General features: G+C 44.2%; 1 protein-coding gene across 3 annotated transcripts in view; it reads right to left on the bottom strand.

The window, feature by feature from the left end:
• DVL1 (dishevelled segment polarity protein 1) overlaps positions 1-16,855 on the bottom strand; it is a 71,336-nt gene that overhangs the window by 33,352 nt on the left and 21,129 nt on the right. For all 3 annotated transcript variants that reach the window (XM_032131737.1, XM_032131738.1, XM_032131739.1), the window contains exon 2: positions 10,655-10,724. In XM_032131737.1, coding sequence (XP_031987628.1) covers positions 10,655-10,724 — 70 coding nt within the window. The remainder of the gene's footprint in view (positions 1-10,654; positions 10,725-16,855) is intronic.

Below are 16,855 nucleotides of genomic sequence, written 5' to 3' on the forward strand. Positions count from 1 at the left end.
TTCCAGTTCTAATTTGACTTCACCTGTTAGATTAAGTGGTTATTTTTTATTAACAAGCCTGACAGTGGAGGAGTTACACTCTTCTGGTTTACAAACAGGAAGGCAGATGCCCAACCTGAGAGGGTTTGGGTAAAATGAAAAGAGGATTCTGTGAAGGACTCAGTTAATATTTGAAACGACTGTACAGAGATTCTTCTCCCATGAAGCTGGGAGAATTTTGCATATCCTAATGCAAAAAATATATTTAAACAGTCCACTGACCACACACAGCATTTTCTGGCCATGATCCACAGAAATTAGACTTGACCTGGAGGTGAGCAGGGTGACTTTATCACCAACCCCCTGAGCCACCTCATCACTTGGCTGAGTCTCTTTAAACACTTGATTATAAGGTCTTTAATTAAATAAATCCTCAATTAATGATATAGATTAATACCTTTCACTAACAGGCAACGAGGTCTCAGATTCCCTTTATTTTTAGCTGTGGAAGAAGCAGAGCAGGAGAGATTCCAGCTCTAGCTGGTTAATTTATTAAGGACTAACTGTAATATAATGATCAGAGAGGTGCTGGCTGTTGAAGAAGGGGATGGAGAGGAGGGAACTGGCATTCAGGATGCAGGGAATTACTCCTAGGAGCATCAACCATAAATATGAGGCAGAAAACACACACAGGCAGTCAAAAAGGAACTGCCTGGAGACAAAACAGCTCCCCAGCACCACATGGAGTCAGCTGCATTATTCAAACTCTTATCACCAAAGCAGGAGCAACAGAGGAAACACTGAAGGGAAAAATAACACCAGCTTTCCTAATAACTTGATAATTAAAGCTGCTTTCTTCCAGGTAGGGAAGTTAAAGGGAGATGTTTAGAAAGTGTGTTGGTGTTATGGAGATGCAAGGATGTCTCTGAGCCTGGAAGATTCCCTGAGGAATCTCTGGGCTCTCACTGACAAAAATCAAACCAAGATGAAAAGAAGAACAAATAAAGCAAAAAAACCCCGAAAGTGGGTGTAGGCAAGATCTGCACATCCCCTTAGCCCTCACACTCTGGGCTGTGAATGCAAAACAAGCCCCTTGGCCCGAGGTATTTGGGAGCAGGAAAACACAGCCCTCCTTTAAGCCTTTCTGCTCAGGGCAACACCTGACTCCAGGAGGAGCCAACAAGACAAATCCTTCCCGTATTTCGGGATATTTGCTCTCTAGCATTTCCCTGCTCCTGGAGGAAGAAGTCTTGGCAAGGCAGAACTGATTCTGCAGGAGGCTCTGGGTCACTTTGGCAGTGCAAAATCCACTGCAGCAAAGCATCTCCTGGTGAATGTTGTCCCTGGAGAGTGATTCCCTCAAGGATAAAGCACTGGGTACCCATTTCTTACTGATCTGCAGTGGGATTAGAGCCACAAACAGCCTCAGCCATCACCGTGAGAAAGGGGAGAGGGCTGCAGAAATTACCCACACTGATCTTTCAGCTGCACTGAGGAAAATAAACCACTTCAAACTTGAATCAGCTCACCACCAGACACAGTGAGCTCGAGATAAATTTGAACTCAAGATCCCAGCAGTATCTCCCCCGTTCCCAAGCAGCTTGTTAATCCTAGATAAACATCTCCCACACTTCCAGGAGTAAATCACAAGCACAAGAGCCATGACAAAGCAGTGGCCAGTGCAGATAGTCCCATGTTTACCTTCCCAAAATAAGTTCCAAGCTGTGCTGGCTGCAGGCATTTCCACACAAAGCACACTTAATTCAGACACATCCTCTGGGGTGAAATTTTGCCCCTGAGGAATAACAATAATAAATAAATAAACCCAGGAGTGTAAGAATTTAAATAAGCTGTCTAACGTGATCTTGCTTTTATGATAACCACGATCAGGGAGCTCCTGCAAGAGCGTTAAGCAGAACTTGAAGCAATTAAGTTGTTTAAACAAGACACAGACTGTCCAGATCTGTGTCTGGTTACAAGAGGAGCACTCTCACTCATCAAAGCTTTCCTTCTTCACTTTCAGCTCCCTGTGTTCAACAGCACTTAATATAAATGGGTGGCTGCAGACCAAATGAACAAAAAACACCCCAAAAGAGCACTGGAACAACATTTGTCGTGCTAGAAAAGAAAATCTGCAGCAGAATCTCCCAACAGTCTGTAAATCATCATTAAGATAATTCTGTCCTTTTCTCTGACAAGCTAATAGGAATAAAACACTCCAATATTCCATCATTTTTAATGGAAAATGACTGCCACAATAGAGTGTTTTTGCAGGAGAAGGGCAGAGTCACAACCAGCTCCCTGGCCACGAGCCAGCCCTGATAATTATATTTCCCCCATCAAGCCTCCCCTGCAGTTCTGAGTGGCAGGAGCATTTTCTTTGGTCTCTTGCTGGTGCTGTGTGCTGTGCAGAGCAGTTCCACCCCGAAGGACAGCATTTCCATGGGAATCCTGGATGTCTCCTGTGTGCTGCACGTGGAGGGAGTTCATCAAGAAGTTCATAAAGAAGTGCGGAACTAATTGCAGCTGTTGATTCAGTTCGTTCCATCACACTGAACGCTGTTTGTTTTTACAACTGAGGTCCTGCCACCGCACTCCCATCTCATCCTTCCCAGGACTGGAGAGAGAATATCAAGCCTGGCATGGTGCAAAAGAATCTCAGGTGTTTTTGATATCCCCAGTGACTCCCACAGAGCCACTTCCAAGCTGTGACAGGACAAGCACCAGTGAGTTGTGCAAGTTCCACAGTGTGCTAACAAACCACTGCCTGAAAGCTTCTGTTTCCTCCTCCTGTTGCCTTCTTCTTGTTCAGGAGAAGGATTCCAGCAATCCCAGCAAAAAATCTGGCTGAAAAAAACCAGTTCTATTGGAAGTCATTTGCAGAAATCAGCGTTCAGTTCACTGCTTGTGTCACCACCAGACTTCCAACCCGATCTCCAGTGTTTGGATCAGTTGTTTCACCTCTCTGTAGCAAAATTTCCCCTTTTCTTCCTCTCCACCGCATTTGCTGATGGTTTTTAATTAATTATGGTAAGGCCTGACTCTTCCAGAGCTCAGCAGAAATCTGAACAAACTCCCACAGGCATTGAGGCAGCTCAAGGAATGGCCTGTGCAGAGTCCAGGGCTGAGGACACCACACAAAAAGCAGCCCGGGGAGGGGAAAGAGCAAACATTGGTGCACTCTGCTCTCAGAGTCTCATCTGGCTAAATATTTATTAATTTATCAGCACCAAAAGTACAATATTTAAACTCTCACCGAGGAACAGCAGCAGCTCTTGGTGTTTCTCTGAGCTCAGGGAGAGGTGAGGGACTGATCCCAGTGACTAAAGAAATACCCAAAAGAACCGTTTATATTTTTGACAGCGACTTCAGAACAGCCACATTCATCTATGAGTTAGAAGTAATTATTTCCTATAAAGTCACAGGCATCTCAAATCCCAAGTCAAAGCTTCAGAGATGTGGCCCATTATCCACACGAAGGCTGCTCCCAAAGGAGCAATTGCAGAAAAGGGCTGTGCTCCACCAGGAATTCTCTCAAAGGCACCAGGACTCCACACTGCTGGAAAAACCTTATCAGGAAAGGGATGTTTATTTTAGCAATGAGAAATTGTCTACACTGAGATTAGGCTTGGGATGAATGAGGGTTTATATAATGTGTGAAGAGACTGGCCCTGAAATCAGCTCCTTTTATACAGAAACTCAACAAGATTCTGCTCCTGGGGATTTTTATTCCCCGCCTCAGCTCTGGGCACTTCTTTCATTTCCCAGCCCTGAAGCTCCTGTGCTGCCCTTGTCAAATGGTTCTGCCCCACGACGTTAATTGTAATTGCAAATACAGGCTCTAAAAAGCTGATGTACAAACAGGACAAGTATTATCTGCTGGCACCCAGATAATGGGGAAGAAAAACCAGGGAAAACCTCACAGAAGGCAATGACATCACTGCCAGCCAATAGGAAACTGCACATTCCCGGCAGCCAGGCAAGGAATTGTTCCCAGATGTTGCAAATCCTTCCTAAAAAACAGAGATAACAGCCAGCCCAAGTGCTGGCTCCGAGCTGGCAGCAGCCACAAGCCAATTCCTGCCACACTCGCAGCTTCCACCAGGCACAGAGAAGAGAAAAACGTTTTAAGGCATTACAAAAAAAATATTTTCTTCCACACAATTTTTTCAAATTGCCCAGTTAAGGACCAACAAAAGAAAAATAAAGGCAAAAAGCAAACCTGCATTAATAATTTCCTTTGGGTAAGCAGTCCCAAAAAACTCCTAATGAATTATTCCCCGAGAAAAATTATATTCTATGTTGTGTGTTAGCAGAACAGGACACACATCAGGTACTTCTGGTGTGTAAAAATGCATTTACTGTAATAAATTAAGAATTCTGACATACTAATTATGATACTCTATATTGTTGAAAAACTAAAGGTCAGCCACTGAAAAGGACTCTAGGAAGGAGCAGCTCTCTGTCCCAAATTATTTAGTGCTTAGAAGAAAAAAAACAACACAACAACAACAACAGCAAAAAGAAACAAAAACACGCAAGAAGAAAAACAAACCCACCCTGAAATCAAAAGAACAAGATCTGAGATGCAGAGGAGAAAAACAAGCAGGACACAGGAGGGCTGGGGAGGAAGTTTAAATAGCTAATTAGCAGCAGGGATTTTAATTCAATACTAATCCAGCTGTACATGGGAGTTCTCAGGGCAGCCAACGTAAGCAACAACTAAAGACTTGCAGATCCTCCCTTGAACATTTTCCCCTATGGAAATCAGTCCTGCAGATGACACCAAGATCAAAGTTCCCACCTCTGACAAATAGAAGGATTCAAATGTTATTAAAAAAGATGAAAATCTCCAATTTCCAAACGTCAGGCATGGTGTAAACTTCAAAGTAGCCACTGTATCAGTCAGGAGGGGAGATGTGGGGACAAGAGGAGGCTCAGCTGTGGCGTGTGCGTTTCATTTTGCGATGTGAAATGTGTGGTGTGGCTGTGAAACACACGGAGAGACACCGCAGTCATTCCCAGGGAGCACCACAACCCTCCCAGATGGGTTTGTGCAAGAATCCCAAGCTGTCTCCCACCAGCTGACACACGTTTTATAGCACTGGAGACAAAGAAAGCTCAGGCCCAGTTAAAAAACCCAAACAGATAAGGAAATAACCCTGCCCAAAACACTTTTTTTTTTTTTTTCCCCAAAAGGTAAAGACCCAACTTTGCTATCCCTGGAAGATTTGTGTGCAATTATCTGTTAAGTTCCAGTGAATGGGATATTAAAGAATTCGAAACTGAACAATTAACTTACAGTGAGATTTACATAAAACTCCTGCAGTAATTAGCAGCAAATAGAGGCAGATAAGCCCTGCAATTTTATGGGTGTTAGTGTGGAAAAAGTAATTTGCAATTCATAATGCAGGTCAGACACAGATGTTTCAGCTGATTGCTGAGCCCAGGGAACAGAAGCCCTTGTCAACATCATCTGCAAAAAGTGCATTGTGTGAGCTCCAAACCCAAGCCAAACCAGGATATGCACAGAAATTTGGGAGCAGGCTGATGGGTGGGAAGGGAGGCAAGAGCCCAAGTTTTGAAGGAATAGATCCAACCCTACTTCCTACAATCTGTGTTGTCTCTGCAGAACTGGATGGGTTGATAATTCATCCTGAGCAGCACAAAAAATTCGGTACAGCACACAAAAAAGGCTCCACTAATACCCTCAAATAATTAATTTAAACCACACATCTAAATTTTGCTTTTAGATCTTTGCAACAGCACCATTCTCTATTAAAGGCCTGGACACTGACTCCAACTGAGCTGATTTTTGTGGGTTAAGCTCCTGTGCTGACATGAAGAAGAAAAAATATTTCACTATTTCTCATCTACATGCTGTTATAGCATTTATCATACATACCATATATCAGATAAATGGTATCTGACCTAAGGAAGAAAGGCAAACTGAACCCATTCTCCTCCTGAAGAAAAGGCATGAGGAATGAAGGAGGGATTGTGTTCTGACTTGGAAAGCTGGATTTGTCTATTATCTGTTGAAGGTAGATGAGGAACTGCCTGAGCCCCATCATTAGAGAGGGTGATATAAATACCAGAAAAGCTGCAGGAGAAGCAGTGAATGCACTCACAGAATAATTGACTTTTGCAAGAGACCTCTGGAGCTGCTCCAGTCCTGCTCAAAGCAGGAGCAGCAACTGCTGAGGGATTGGAAATAAAGAATCCCAGAACGGTTTGGGTTGGAAGGGACCTTAAAGCTCATCCAGTTCCATGGGCAGGGACACCTTCCACTGTCCCAGGGTGCTCCAACCTGGCCTTGGACACCTTCAGGGATCCAGGGGCAGCCACAGCTTCTCTGGAAAATCCATTCCAGGGCCTCCCCACCCTCACAGAGAAGAATTTCTTTGCAAATCTGATCTAAATTTCCCCTTTCAGTTTGACCCCATTGCTCCTTGTCTGATCACCACAGCTCCTTCTCCAACCAGGTTTATCCCCAAGCACAAAGACTGCACATCTCTGGGTGAGCTGGGCTGGTTCACCACCCTCAGAGTTAAAAAAGAAATGTTTTTTTAATGTCTGAAGAGAATTTCCTTTGTTTCCATTCATTCCTATTGTCTCTTGTCACTGGTGCTGTTGAGAAGGCTCTGGCTCGTCTCAGCATCTCCTTGTTTGCCAGATGCTCTTGTCCCTTAACCACCAGACTTCCCACATGATCTTGATGGGAAATTTTAAAAAGAAATCCATGAAAAACGTGTGTGTCTCAGTTTCCACCCCTAATGGGGAAAAACCAGCTGGTTGTGACAAAGAAAATACAAAATGAAGGTTTCTGGATCAGCAACTGTCTCCCACCATGCACAGGGAGAAAAAGGAGAGCAGATACTGATCTTGGTTGCAGCCTCCAAGCAGAAGTTTAATGCAAAAAAATAGGAATGACTGAGAAGATTTCAAACAAGCAGCAAACCCTTGGAGCAATGATTCTGCCTTCTTCTGCATCTGGAAAGCAGCCAGCAACTTATACTGATGCAGGAATCACAATAAATTGAATTAATTCCTGAAATGCATCTCAGAGATTGTGATGTTCCTCTGAAATGAAAATAGGAACAGCCCCAGAATTAAAATATAACATTTAACTGGTGTGTGTGTGTGTGTGTGTGTGTGTAGTGTTGTTCTGATCTTATTTCTTCCTATTCTCCTGCTTTCCAGCTGGAAAAGCCATATATTTTCATGTTTCATGTTATTTAAGGAGCTGGCAAAGAATTCAGCTCTTAACATGAGATAAAAATGCCCTTTGGGAGTTGGTTGGGAGAAGGAAGAAGGAAGAGATTGAGGAATTGGGATGTAAAGGGGAATGAAATAATCCACATCCTTATTCATGTGGAATAGTGGGGGTGGATTTTTCCTTAAACTCCAAGAACACCTTGCTGGAACAACTTGAGCCATATTTTGCTGCACAGAAGAGCCTGAATGGTGTCTGGAAGTCAGAATAAATCATCAATACACTGAATTCTCAAAGTAAAAGATAAATTTAACTGGACCACACAGATAAAAACAAACAGCCCCATCCTCCTACATGCACTGGGAAGAAGAGACCCAGGTCAGGGATGCAGAGGACAACCTGGATATTGAATGAATTGAATATTTAATTAATATTTACCAGCTCAGCAGCATGGGAGAAAGGGGCAGAAACAGGGAGGGGATGACACTGAGGAACAACCAGGGCAGGTGTTGCACACTGAGGAGGAAAGGGCTTCTCAGGATGAATTTGCTCTCCTGACAGGAGCTGCCATCAATTCCCACCCCTCTGCTGCTAAACCAGATGCTGCTCTCAGGCCATGGCAGCACAAATCCCACCTCCATTTTCTCCCCTATTTTATCTGCAGCTTTTGGGACGCTCTCTTCCGCTTGTTAATCACACATGAAATCCCTTTTTGTCCCATCCATTCCCACCCTGCCAGAGCCCCACGCTCCGGCCCCCCAGTAATCCTTGGATTGAAGGCAAAAACAGCACCACCACCATCCAGAGCTCAGGGGCATCCTGAGAGCAGCAAATTCAGCAGCACTGAGCCCTTCAGCCAAATCCCTCAGAGCATCCAGGGGCTGATCCCACAGCAGGGGCCATCAGGATGGATGTTCCTCCTGGAGGAGTTATCCCCATCCCACCTCCAGTTCCCACACAAGAATGGACACAACCTCATTAAGAAAGGACTTTGTGCTGGCTCCAGATGGACCCTCAGCTCTCAAACACTTCTCTGTTTATTTGTTTGTTCAAACATCAGTTTGATTCCCTAAAGCCAATGGTTTTATTCCTTTGACAACCGATTTACTCATCCAGGGAATCTTCCCTTTTTCCTGGAGGCAAGTGGTGCTCATTCCTTTCCCGGAGCACTGCTCAGCTTTAGATCAGAATTAGATCAGAACAGCAGCTTTAAATCGAAATAACTCTGCTTTGAAACACTCCTCCATTCCCAAACCAAGGCATTTGGGTGCCTGCTGAGTGGAAGTGCATGGCTAAATTCTTGAAAAAGCTCTGGAAGTCACGTTGGTTATTAGTCAGCTACTGCTACTGAGGCAAAAGGTTGGAGCACAAAGGTAAAAAAACAGGTATGGAGGTCCTAAAAAGAAGGGAAAAAGCAGCTTTTCCTTCTGAACACAGTTCCCAGGAACAAACAGCTAACTTTGCAGAGTACAGACTACACATCCCAATTTTTAAGGCCTCAATTTAATACAAAACCTAGTAAGTGCTTAATACACATTTGGGTGTGTGGGAGGACTGAGCTTAAGCTCAGCTTTACAAAGCCAGGTGTTTTGCTTGCCTAACACTAAAAACCTGTTGGGACTACACAGCTGCCAGAGCCTGAGTGCCCTAAAATTAAAAGCAATCAATAGAGCAGGAAGAAGTTGCTCATATTGTGTGATCCAGCTGAGCTCAGTTCACCTGCCAGCCCCAGCCCTCACAGAGCAGCATTTCCAGCTGCTCAGAGCCCAGCAGGGGCTGTGCCTGATGATCCACGAGGAATCGTTGCTTAAGAACCATCTCCCAGTCAAAGTGAGGTTGAAAAGACACACGTTGCACTTTTCTTTACACAACACTAGAGTGCACACATGCAGGAAACAGCATGCAATCAATCTGGTATTTGATTTTTTTATGTCATTTTGATGTAATCCTGTCTACAAGAAGCCAGGCTGAGAAACTTCAAGCTCCCCAGCAGGTAGCAAATGTCCTTGTCCTGTAGAACTTCAATGTCTGGGTTACTAAAATATTTTAAGGGATAAAATAGTTAAAATATTTGAAGTTGTAAAAAATGTGAGCAAAGATCTTCAACTCCTAAAATCAGCACGGGACTGGAGAAAGAGATAGAGACAAAGCTGCTCACTCCACCTGAGAACTCCAAGTAGCCCCAGTTGTTCCAACTGGGCAGTTGGAAAAAACTCCTATAAACCTACTTTACTACTGCTTCCTTGTGTACCTGCATCCCAGCAAAAGCAGGATCCAAACATGGATCCAAACATTTATTCCATGCTGAAAAGCTGCTCCAAGTCTCTGTTCAGCACAGCTCTCACCCCCATGGCACTCACCGTGTTTGCAAGCCCACTTGGCACCATTTGTTGAAGCCAAGCTCTTCACAAAAATACATTTTATACTCAAGACAAACTTGAGATTTTGGAAAACACCATTCTTGTTCTCTGCTGTGTTCCCAAGATTGTAAGCTCAGCTTGAAAGTGGATATTGAAATCACAGACTATGCCTCAAAAGCTGCTTTGGTGTTAAAATCTGAAATACCACTGCTCTCTTCTCTGCCCAAAGGTGCTCAACCACTTCCATCACCCTTGACAGGCACAAACCTCCAGTCCCCAGGCAGAGAAATGTGTGCATGACACACCAAATCCATCCATGTGTTTATCTGTGCCCCAAACATCATCTGAAGGTGGGAATTCCTGTATTTCACACAGAACTCGGCAGCAGGAGACTTTTACTGCATCTCCACTAAGAGAACGAGGCTGAAGAAGGAGAAGTGTGCCAGCACCAGCTCAGCCTCAGCTCAGCACACACTGCCCAATAAATGGGAGTAATTAGGAGCTGGTAATTAATTAGTCCAGTGAGGTGACAAACAAATCCTGGCATATTGGAGAAATTAGCACATTAAACCCAGACAAGACTGAGGGAGATGGGATGTGCAGAGCAGCACAGTCACATCTGGATCACTGACTCCCTCTATAACTGAACCAATTACAGCCCAAATTCCTTTATTTTTGTATTAAATTTATTTTTCCAAAGCTATAAATTTTCATGTCTTTTTACTGAATGCATACACAATGCTTAGCCCCCGAGATTTAAACCTCATTTAAACCTTCCAGGCATTACCACAATACCAATACAATGAAATTTAAATACCATCACCAAAATCCACCAGAAGATCACATTTAGCTGTTTTTGAATAAGTTGTTTTGGCTCTTTAGTGACAGTACTAAAGCTGTTTTCACGTTAAAACCACCTTTTCAGCTCTGCACACATTGTGGACGTCCCTTTGATTTTTAAAATGTATTACTTAAGAACAGGATTGTTATAATTAAAATTTATACCTTTGTTTTAATGCAATTTGAGATTCAAGATACTTCTAAAAATCAGGATCCAGTATCAAACAACACAGATTTACACACACAAAATCCAACATACCCAGGACACCACTCTTCCATTGAAGCAAGGGAGCTTTGCATTGTCATCTGAGATCTCCTCCTTTACCACCCTGGAAAACAAAGAAACACAACAACGGGAAGAAAATCAGGAGTTTGAAATCACATCACATCAGAAGGGACAGTGGTTTTCTCAAATTGTCCAGGGGAAATATAATTTTTTCATTAAAATGTTTGTATCAGCAGGTGTTCTGTGTTTAAAGAATGTACGACTGTGAGAATAGAGGAAACCAATCAAAACAAAGGGTAGAACAGCAACTTTCCAGACAACCAACCCAAACTGGGAGGCACAGAAGTAATTTCAAGCATTTCCCCATTTTGGAGTCTCCCCAGAGCCTTTAAAGGTCTCATGGGAACTAAAATCCCCCCCCTGTGCTGTGCAGTCTCTGTGTCAGGGATCACAGATTTGTAGCAGAAACAGACTTCTGGCCTCAAATTCCTACACTGCAGAACAGGGATAAATTTGTTTTTGACAATCTCAAGTCAAACTCCATCAAATGTGTGGATCCACAGGCACAGTCTCCTTTATTTATGTTTTTGTCTTGTTGCTGTGTGAAGAAAAACCACAATAACCACGAAGCAACTCACTGGGCACAAAGCAGTGTCATGTTGAGGGGGGACTGGTTAGGAGGGAGAAGAGAGAAGAAAGAAGAGAGAAGAGAGCAAATGGACAGTTTCTTTTGAAAAATTACAAATAAATAACTCCCCCACTAATGCCTGCATTCCCACGTATTTTAAGGAATGAGCACCCTTTTTTTTTTCCCTCCACACTTATTTGCATTGTTAATGGCTGGCAGGGCAATATTAGGCAATCTTCACCCTTTTTTGCTATTATTGGAAAGAAAAACATTGTAAAATATTCACTTAATTCCTAAAACATCTGTCCTCCCTTCATCTTTTGGCAGCAGGAATCAGATCATATGATTCCATTATTGGTTTTAGTCATTTATCCTCAGACTCCAAGGAGACAATTACGAGCCAACTCCACTGAAAGCAGATACTCAGGGTTTTAAAAACCTTTGACAATTCAGTGAAGCTCTCAGACCTGTAATTCTGGAGCTGCAAACCCAGGATTTCAACACTCTCCTGGATCTCCAGCCCCAATGGACAGACTGGAATCCAGGCATTATCTTTGGTGTTCCACGGAGTCCTGCAGGGAACACTCACTCAGCAGAGCTCCAGCTGCTGGATCAGCAGAGAAAGATGCTGCAATAATTTTATCTGTACATTTGAAAGGGCAGGATCTTCAGGAAATAACACTTAGGACATCCCAGAAATCCCAGGCGAGAATTTCTGCGCTGAGCAAAAACCACGTGCAGAATTTCTGCACCGAGCTTTACAACTCGGGCAAAAATCGGGCATTAAAACCTGCCCTGAATGGGAGGTTCTGTGCAGAGGAAAGGCTTGGGGGACTGCCTGAACCTGACACGTAGAGCACTGAGGAGCTCCTGCAGTTCTGCACTGACTGGTTCAGCCGCCCTTGCGATGGAGAAGGAGCTCCCTGGACTCACCAGGACAAACCCAGGCGCCCCATCCCAGCTCCAGCCTTTGCTGCAGCTGAAGGGAACAACTTCCAGATCTGTTGCAACTTGATCTACTAAATATAGCCCTGAGCTATGAGGCAAGAGAATGACAGACTGTAATTCCCAGCTTGCTTTGGGTAGCAATCAGCAGTGCCAAGAACATCAAAGACAGCAGCAGCCACTCATTGCAAATATCGCTGTTTTACAAATCATTATTTGTAGTAAAGAGGCGGCTCCTTTCAATCCCCGGCAAGGAGAAGCAATGGAGAAGGCAAAAAGGAGGGATAGGAGTGGTTGCAGCCGTTTTCTTCAGTCTGAGGCCAACTTTGCCATCAAGGAGATGCTGTTTGCACGGATTTGGAAGGGAGGGCAGGACAGGCAAGCGCTGCTGCCTGCTTTGGGAACACATGGAATATTTGGAATTAATACACAGCAGCTGGAGATCAGGGTGGAGACCTAAGTTCACAACCCAAACCAGCATGGCAAGGAAAAAAAGGTGATTTCTCCCAGAGACCTCTTTCCTGAGGTGAAGAATATTGGCACTGGATGTGGTCCACTGTGGAGATAAATCACCAGAGCTCTCAAACTGCTGATTGTTAATGGACTCCCTGCTTGAGAATAACACCAAAGACCATCTGACAGCAAGACACAGAAAAGGGGATGTTTATCCTCTTTCAGAAAAGGGGATATTTATTCCCCAGGTCACATCCTGCCTCTTGGCAGCCCTGTGCCTGTGTCAGGTTGGAAGGCACAGAGCCCCTGTTCCAGCACACACAACCTCCCATTGAACTGAGGGTCAGGGAGAAGAGAGCAAACAAACACCTGGCCACAAAGGCACCACTCAGTGAACAAAGCTGACACTTCCAGGTCACAGCAGGTCTGCCTGCCTGGGTCCCACCTCCACACATTTTCCCCTTGGAAAGGGAGAGCATGCTCTGCCAGCACACCAACAATTTATAGAGATTTTTCTTCCATATTCGCAGACTCCCTCTTCCCTGCATTCCAGAAAAGTCTCCATGCACAAAACATCCTTTAATTCATCCTTCAAATGTATCTACCAGGTGGAAGGAAGGTAAAAGAACACAGGGAGCAGCTCAGGCAAGGTCCCATCAGAGCCAGATCATGAAAAACACCCCACTCTTTACCCCCAAACACCTGCTCTACCCCATCAGCAAAGCCCCCATTATCCCCTCCACATCTATGAGTGCAAAAAAGGGTGAGGAAGTGTGGGGAAGGGGAGGAGGGAACAGCTCCACAAGCTCACATCCTCTGCTTTATTTGACTTAGAGGAGATTTAAGCACTAATTACTAAATGAAACAATCACTGCTGGTAGCAGCCCCTCCTTCCTCTGGCTTCCTGGAATTGTGTCTGGATCCTCTGGCTTTCCTACCAAGCTGCTCTGCACAAATAGGTGTTTGTGCCTTTCCCAAACCCAGTGCTGCTCACCCTCACACCTCACCTGTTTCTGGGACAGGTTTCCCTCCCAGCATCCTGACTTTTTGTTTTCTTCCAGAGAGGATTTTAGCCAGAAAACCAAGGATTGTTGAGGCTTAGCCTCCCTCTCATCCCCCTGCAAAGCTGCCTCAGAATATCCACTGATTCCACATGAACTGGGATATACCTGCTTCCAGGTGAACCCCACAAACCTCTCATGGCTCTGATTCATAAGCATTGAGATAATTGGCTATTAAAGACTGGGTTTGATAGTGTTGCATTCTGATTGCATCATGGGTGCCGGGGAGAGACTGCATTCCCCACAATTAGCTGGGTGATTTTTCATTCCACTCAGAAAAATGAAGTTAACAAGGAAAATCTCCTTTCCCTCCAACACCACAGACATGGGAAATGCAGGGTCGAGACAGATTTATTCCAGGTTAATGTGTACCACGACACAAACAGAGCATCTCAACGTCCTTTAGCACCAGATTAATCCCACCTTATCACTGGGATCATAATCAAGTCTTCTCTTAATTGTCCTTTACTGATGGGAAAAGGGGAGAGAAGCTTCAATCATTATGAACTTACTTACAGATCCTTAGAGAGAAGCCAAAGGAATTAACTCTTTGTGCTAAATGTATCTTTTGTTTATTCCTGTCACCTCAAAGGTGATTATTCAGATTTTAGTTTTCATTCATAGGATCAGGCTGGTTGGAAGATAAATCCAGAAGTCATCTAGTCCAACCTTCACAGAGGGTTTAGGTTGCTCAGGGTCATGTCCAGTCAAGTTTTGAGCATCTCCAAGGCTGGATATTCCACAACCTCTTTGGACAATTTGATTCTTCTTTATGAAGCAGCAGTTTTCCAAAAAGCTGTTTCAATTAGCAAAACCATAAGTAATCATAATTGCAATTACTCAACTGGCATCGAAGGCTGCAGCTCTAAAAATAGTCTGGCTGAAGGTGATTAATGCTTCAGTGTGAATCTTTAATGAAGAATTCAAACTTCAGGATTTTTACAGCTGAGGCCAGAGCACAGAGAGCCTTTAGCCCCCATCCCAATGCAGGGAAAGGAATGAAAAGAAAGCCACACGCTGAATTTACAGGGATAAACACTGGGCTATCATGGTTTTTTCTGGAAATAAGAAAGAGGGGAGGAGAGAAATCCCTTTGATGAGCAGAGAAACACCAGGATGCAGTGCAGGATCTGCAGGAAAGCCTCAGATCTCGTCTGCACCCCGCAGAGCCGGCAGGCAGGAATTGTGTGGCATCATTCCCTCTCTTCCTTCCCCAGGCTCATGCCAATGACTCCTCAAAACCCCCCAGAGCCACAACAGAACCAGCATTCTCCTTTTTTTTAGGTTGTTATTCCTAAACAACACTGCCAATGCTTTGCCTTTCCATACAGGCCCCGTCATGTGCCAGCTCCCACACAAACCTGTCAAAAATGAGTATGAACACGCCGCCCACAATTACGACAGAAATGACACACCCAGATATGTGTAAGTGACACAACTGTGGGACAAAACCCTCTTCAAAACACTCTTCAAACAAAGATATGCAGCTTCAATGCAAACAAGCTCCTTCTTACCGTTTCTATAGAAATTGTAGCAAGAAGCTGCGTGCGGTGCCGGGGAAGTCACCTCTTCCCACACAGGTGACAAACACATCAAAACCCACTTTTTCTTCATTGATGTAACAGCTGCTGCTCTGTCTCATGTTATTCTTAACCCTTTAAAAAATCTAAACCCGCACTCTCAGTGATTCTGCCTGCAATTAAGAGTTAACACATTCATGTATTTATACCCCAGTTATCCTCTGCCACATCTGATCTTCAGCACCACACTAAACACTTGTGCCCACAGGACTGCCTCTTCCCTGTTTTTTCCACTCCACCTTTATTCCTGCAGGCATATCCAGCAGTTTGTCATGCCAGGGATAATTTATCATCTTTCAGGAGAACTGCAGGATGCTGGAGAGGTTTTGGCACTTTGGTTCTGCACCAGATACTGCCCTAAGCTTAAGCATACGAGTGATGCAAGAATTATTGTGTTCCCTAAGAGATAATCAGCCCAAATCTGCTCTGATTTCAAACACAAAACTTCCCTTTTTATGGCAGTGAGTTGGGACTCGAGGACAACTCAATTTGTTTGGGCTCTGCTCTGGCACCACAGCACTGTATGACCTCGAGGAGGTCAGCTGGCACGTCACACTGCAAGAAAACTACAGAACCTCCGTGCTTGAAAGTTCCTTGGAATGCTTAAGACAGACATTTGGAGCAGCAGAAAGCCTCCTAACTTGGTTAGGGAAGCCAGGAATTCTGCTTGAGAACATGAATCCAAAAAGAACGATGGGAGCATGGGAGGGAGGGAGGGAGGGAGGGAAGCAGAGATTCCTTGTGCGACTCTGAAAGGGGAATTTTGATGTGCAGCAATCCCTTTTTGCCCTCTGCATCATACTCCAAGCACTCTGCAAGGCCCTGTCAGCCCTCAGCAAGTGCAGCACTGCCACAGGGACTCGTTCCAAAAGGTTCCACGTGTTTTGAACCAACTGGTGCTTGGGCTGCCAGCCCAGCTCTGCCTCATCCTTCCATTTCAGTCCAGGGCAGCTCAGCCCCAAGCCAGAAATTCTGCCCCATTCCCTCCAAAGGGGCTCCAAATATGCTGCACTTTGCAGCATCTGCCAGGAATGGCTTCCAATTAAGTATTTTAAAATATTTATGACTGACTGCCCAAGAGCAGTGGCACGCAGGGAATATGATTTGCTTCCGTGCTCCTTAATGAACAATATTTCAATAGCTTTGCTGTGCTCAAGGTGTGAAAATCTCACTAAAATACAGGCATTTGTGGCATTTAAATTGAGATCTACAGAAATGAGTCTGGTTTGATTGTAGCACTGCTAGACACAACTGTGCATGGTGTTATTTCCCACTCCATGCCCAGCTAACCCAGAAAAAACATTACTCTTAATTATGTGCACAGAGAAGCCAAGGAAATGGTTGATTTTTAGAGGCCTAAGATTTTAAATTTCTTTTCCTCAATTCCATCTACTCCCTCAGAAAGGGTTTGGAACAGAACTGGGCAAAACAAACCAAGCATTTTAGCCACACTGACAGTCTCCTGTCTTTTCTATTAGTTCCCTTCTTTCCTCTGTTCCCTGTATTATTTAATAAATTATTTATGTGCCTATATTTCAATCTCACAGGTGTTAATGAATCTATTCTT

This window comes from Corvus moneduloides, chromosome 22 (assembly GCF_009650955.1).
Source record: "Corvus moneduloides isolate bCorMon1 chromosome 22, bCorMon1.pri, whole genome shotgun sequence".
Taxonomy (NCBI): domain Eukaryota; kingdom Metazoa; phylum Chordata; class Aves; order Passeriformes; family Corvidae; genus Corvus; species Corvus moneduloides.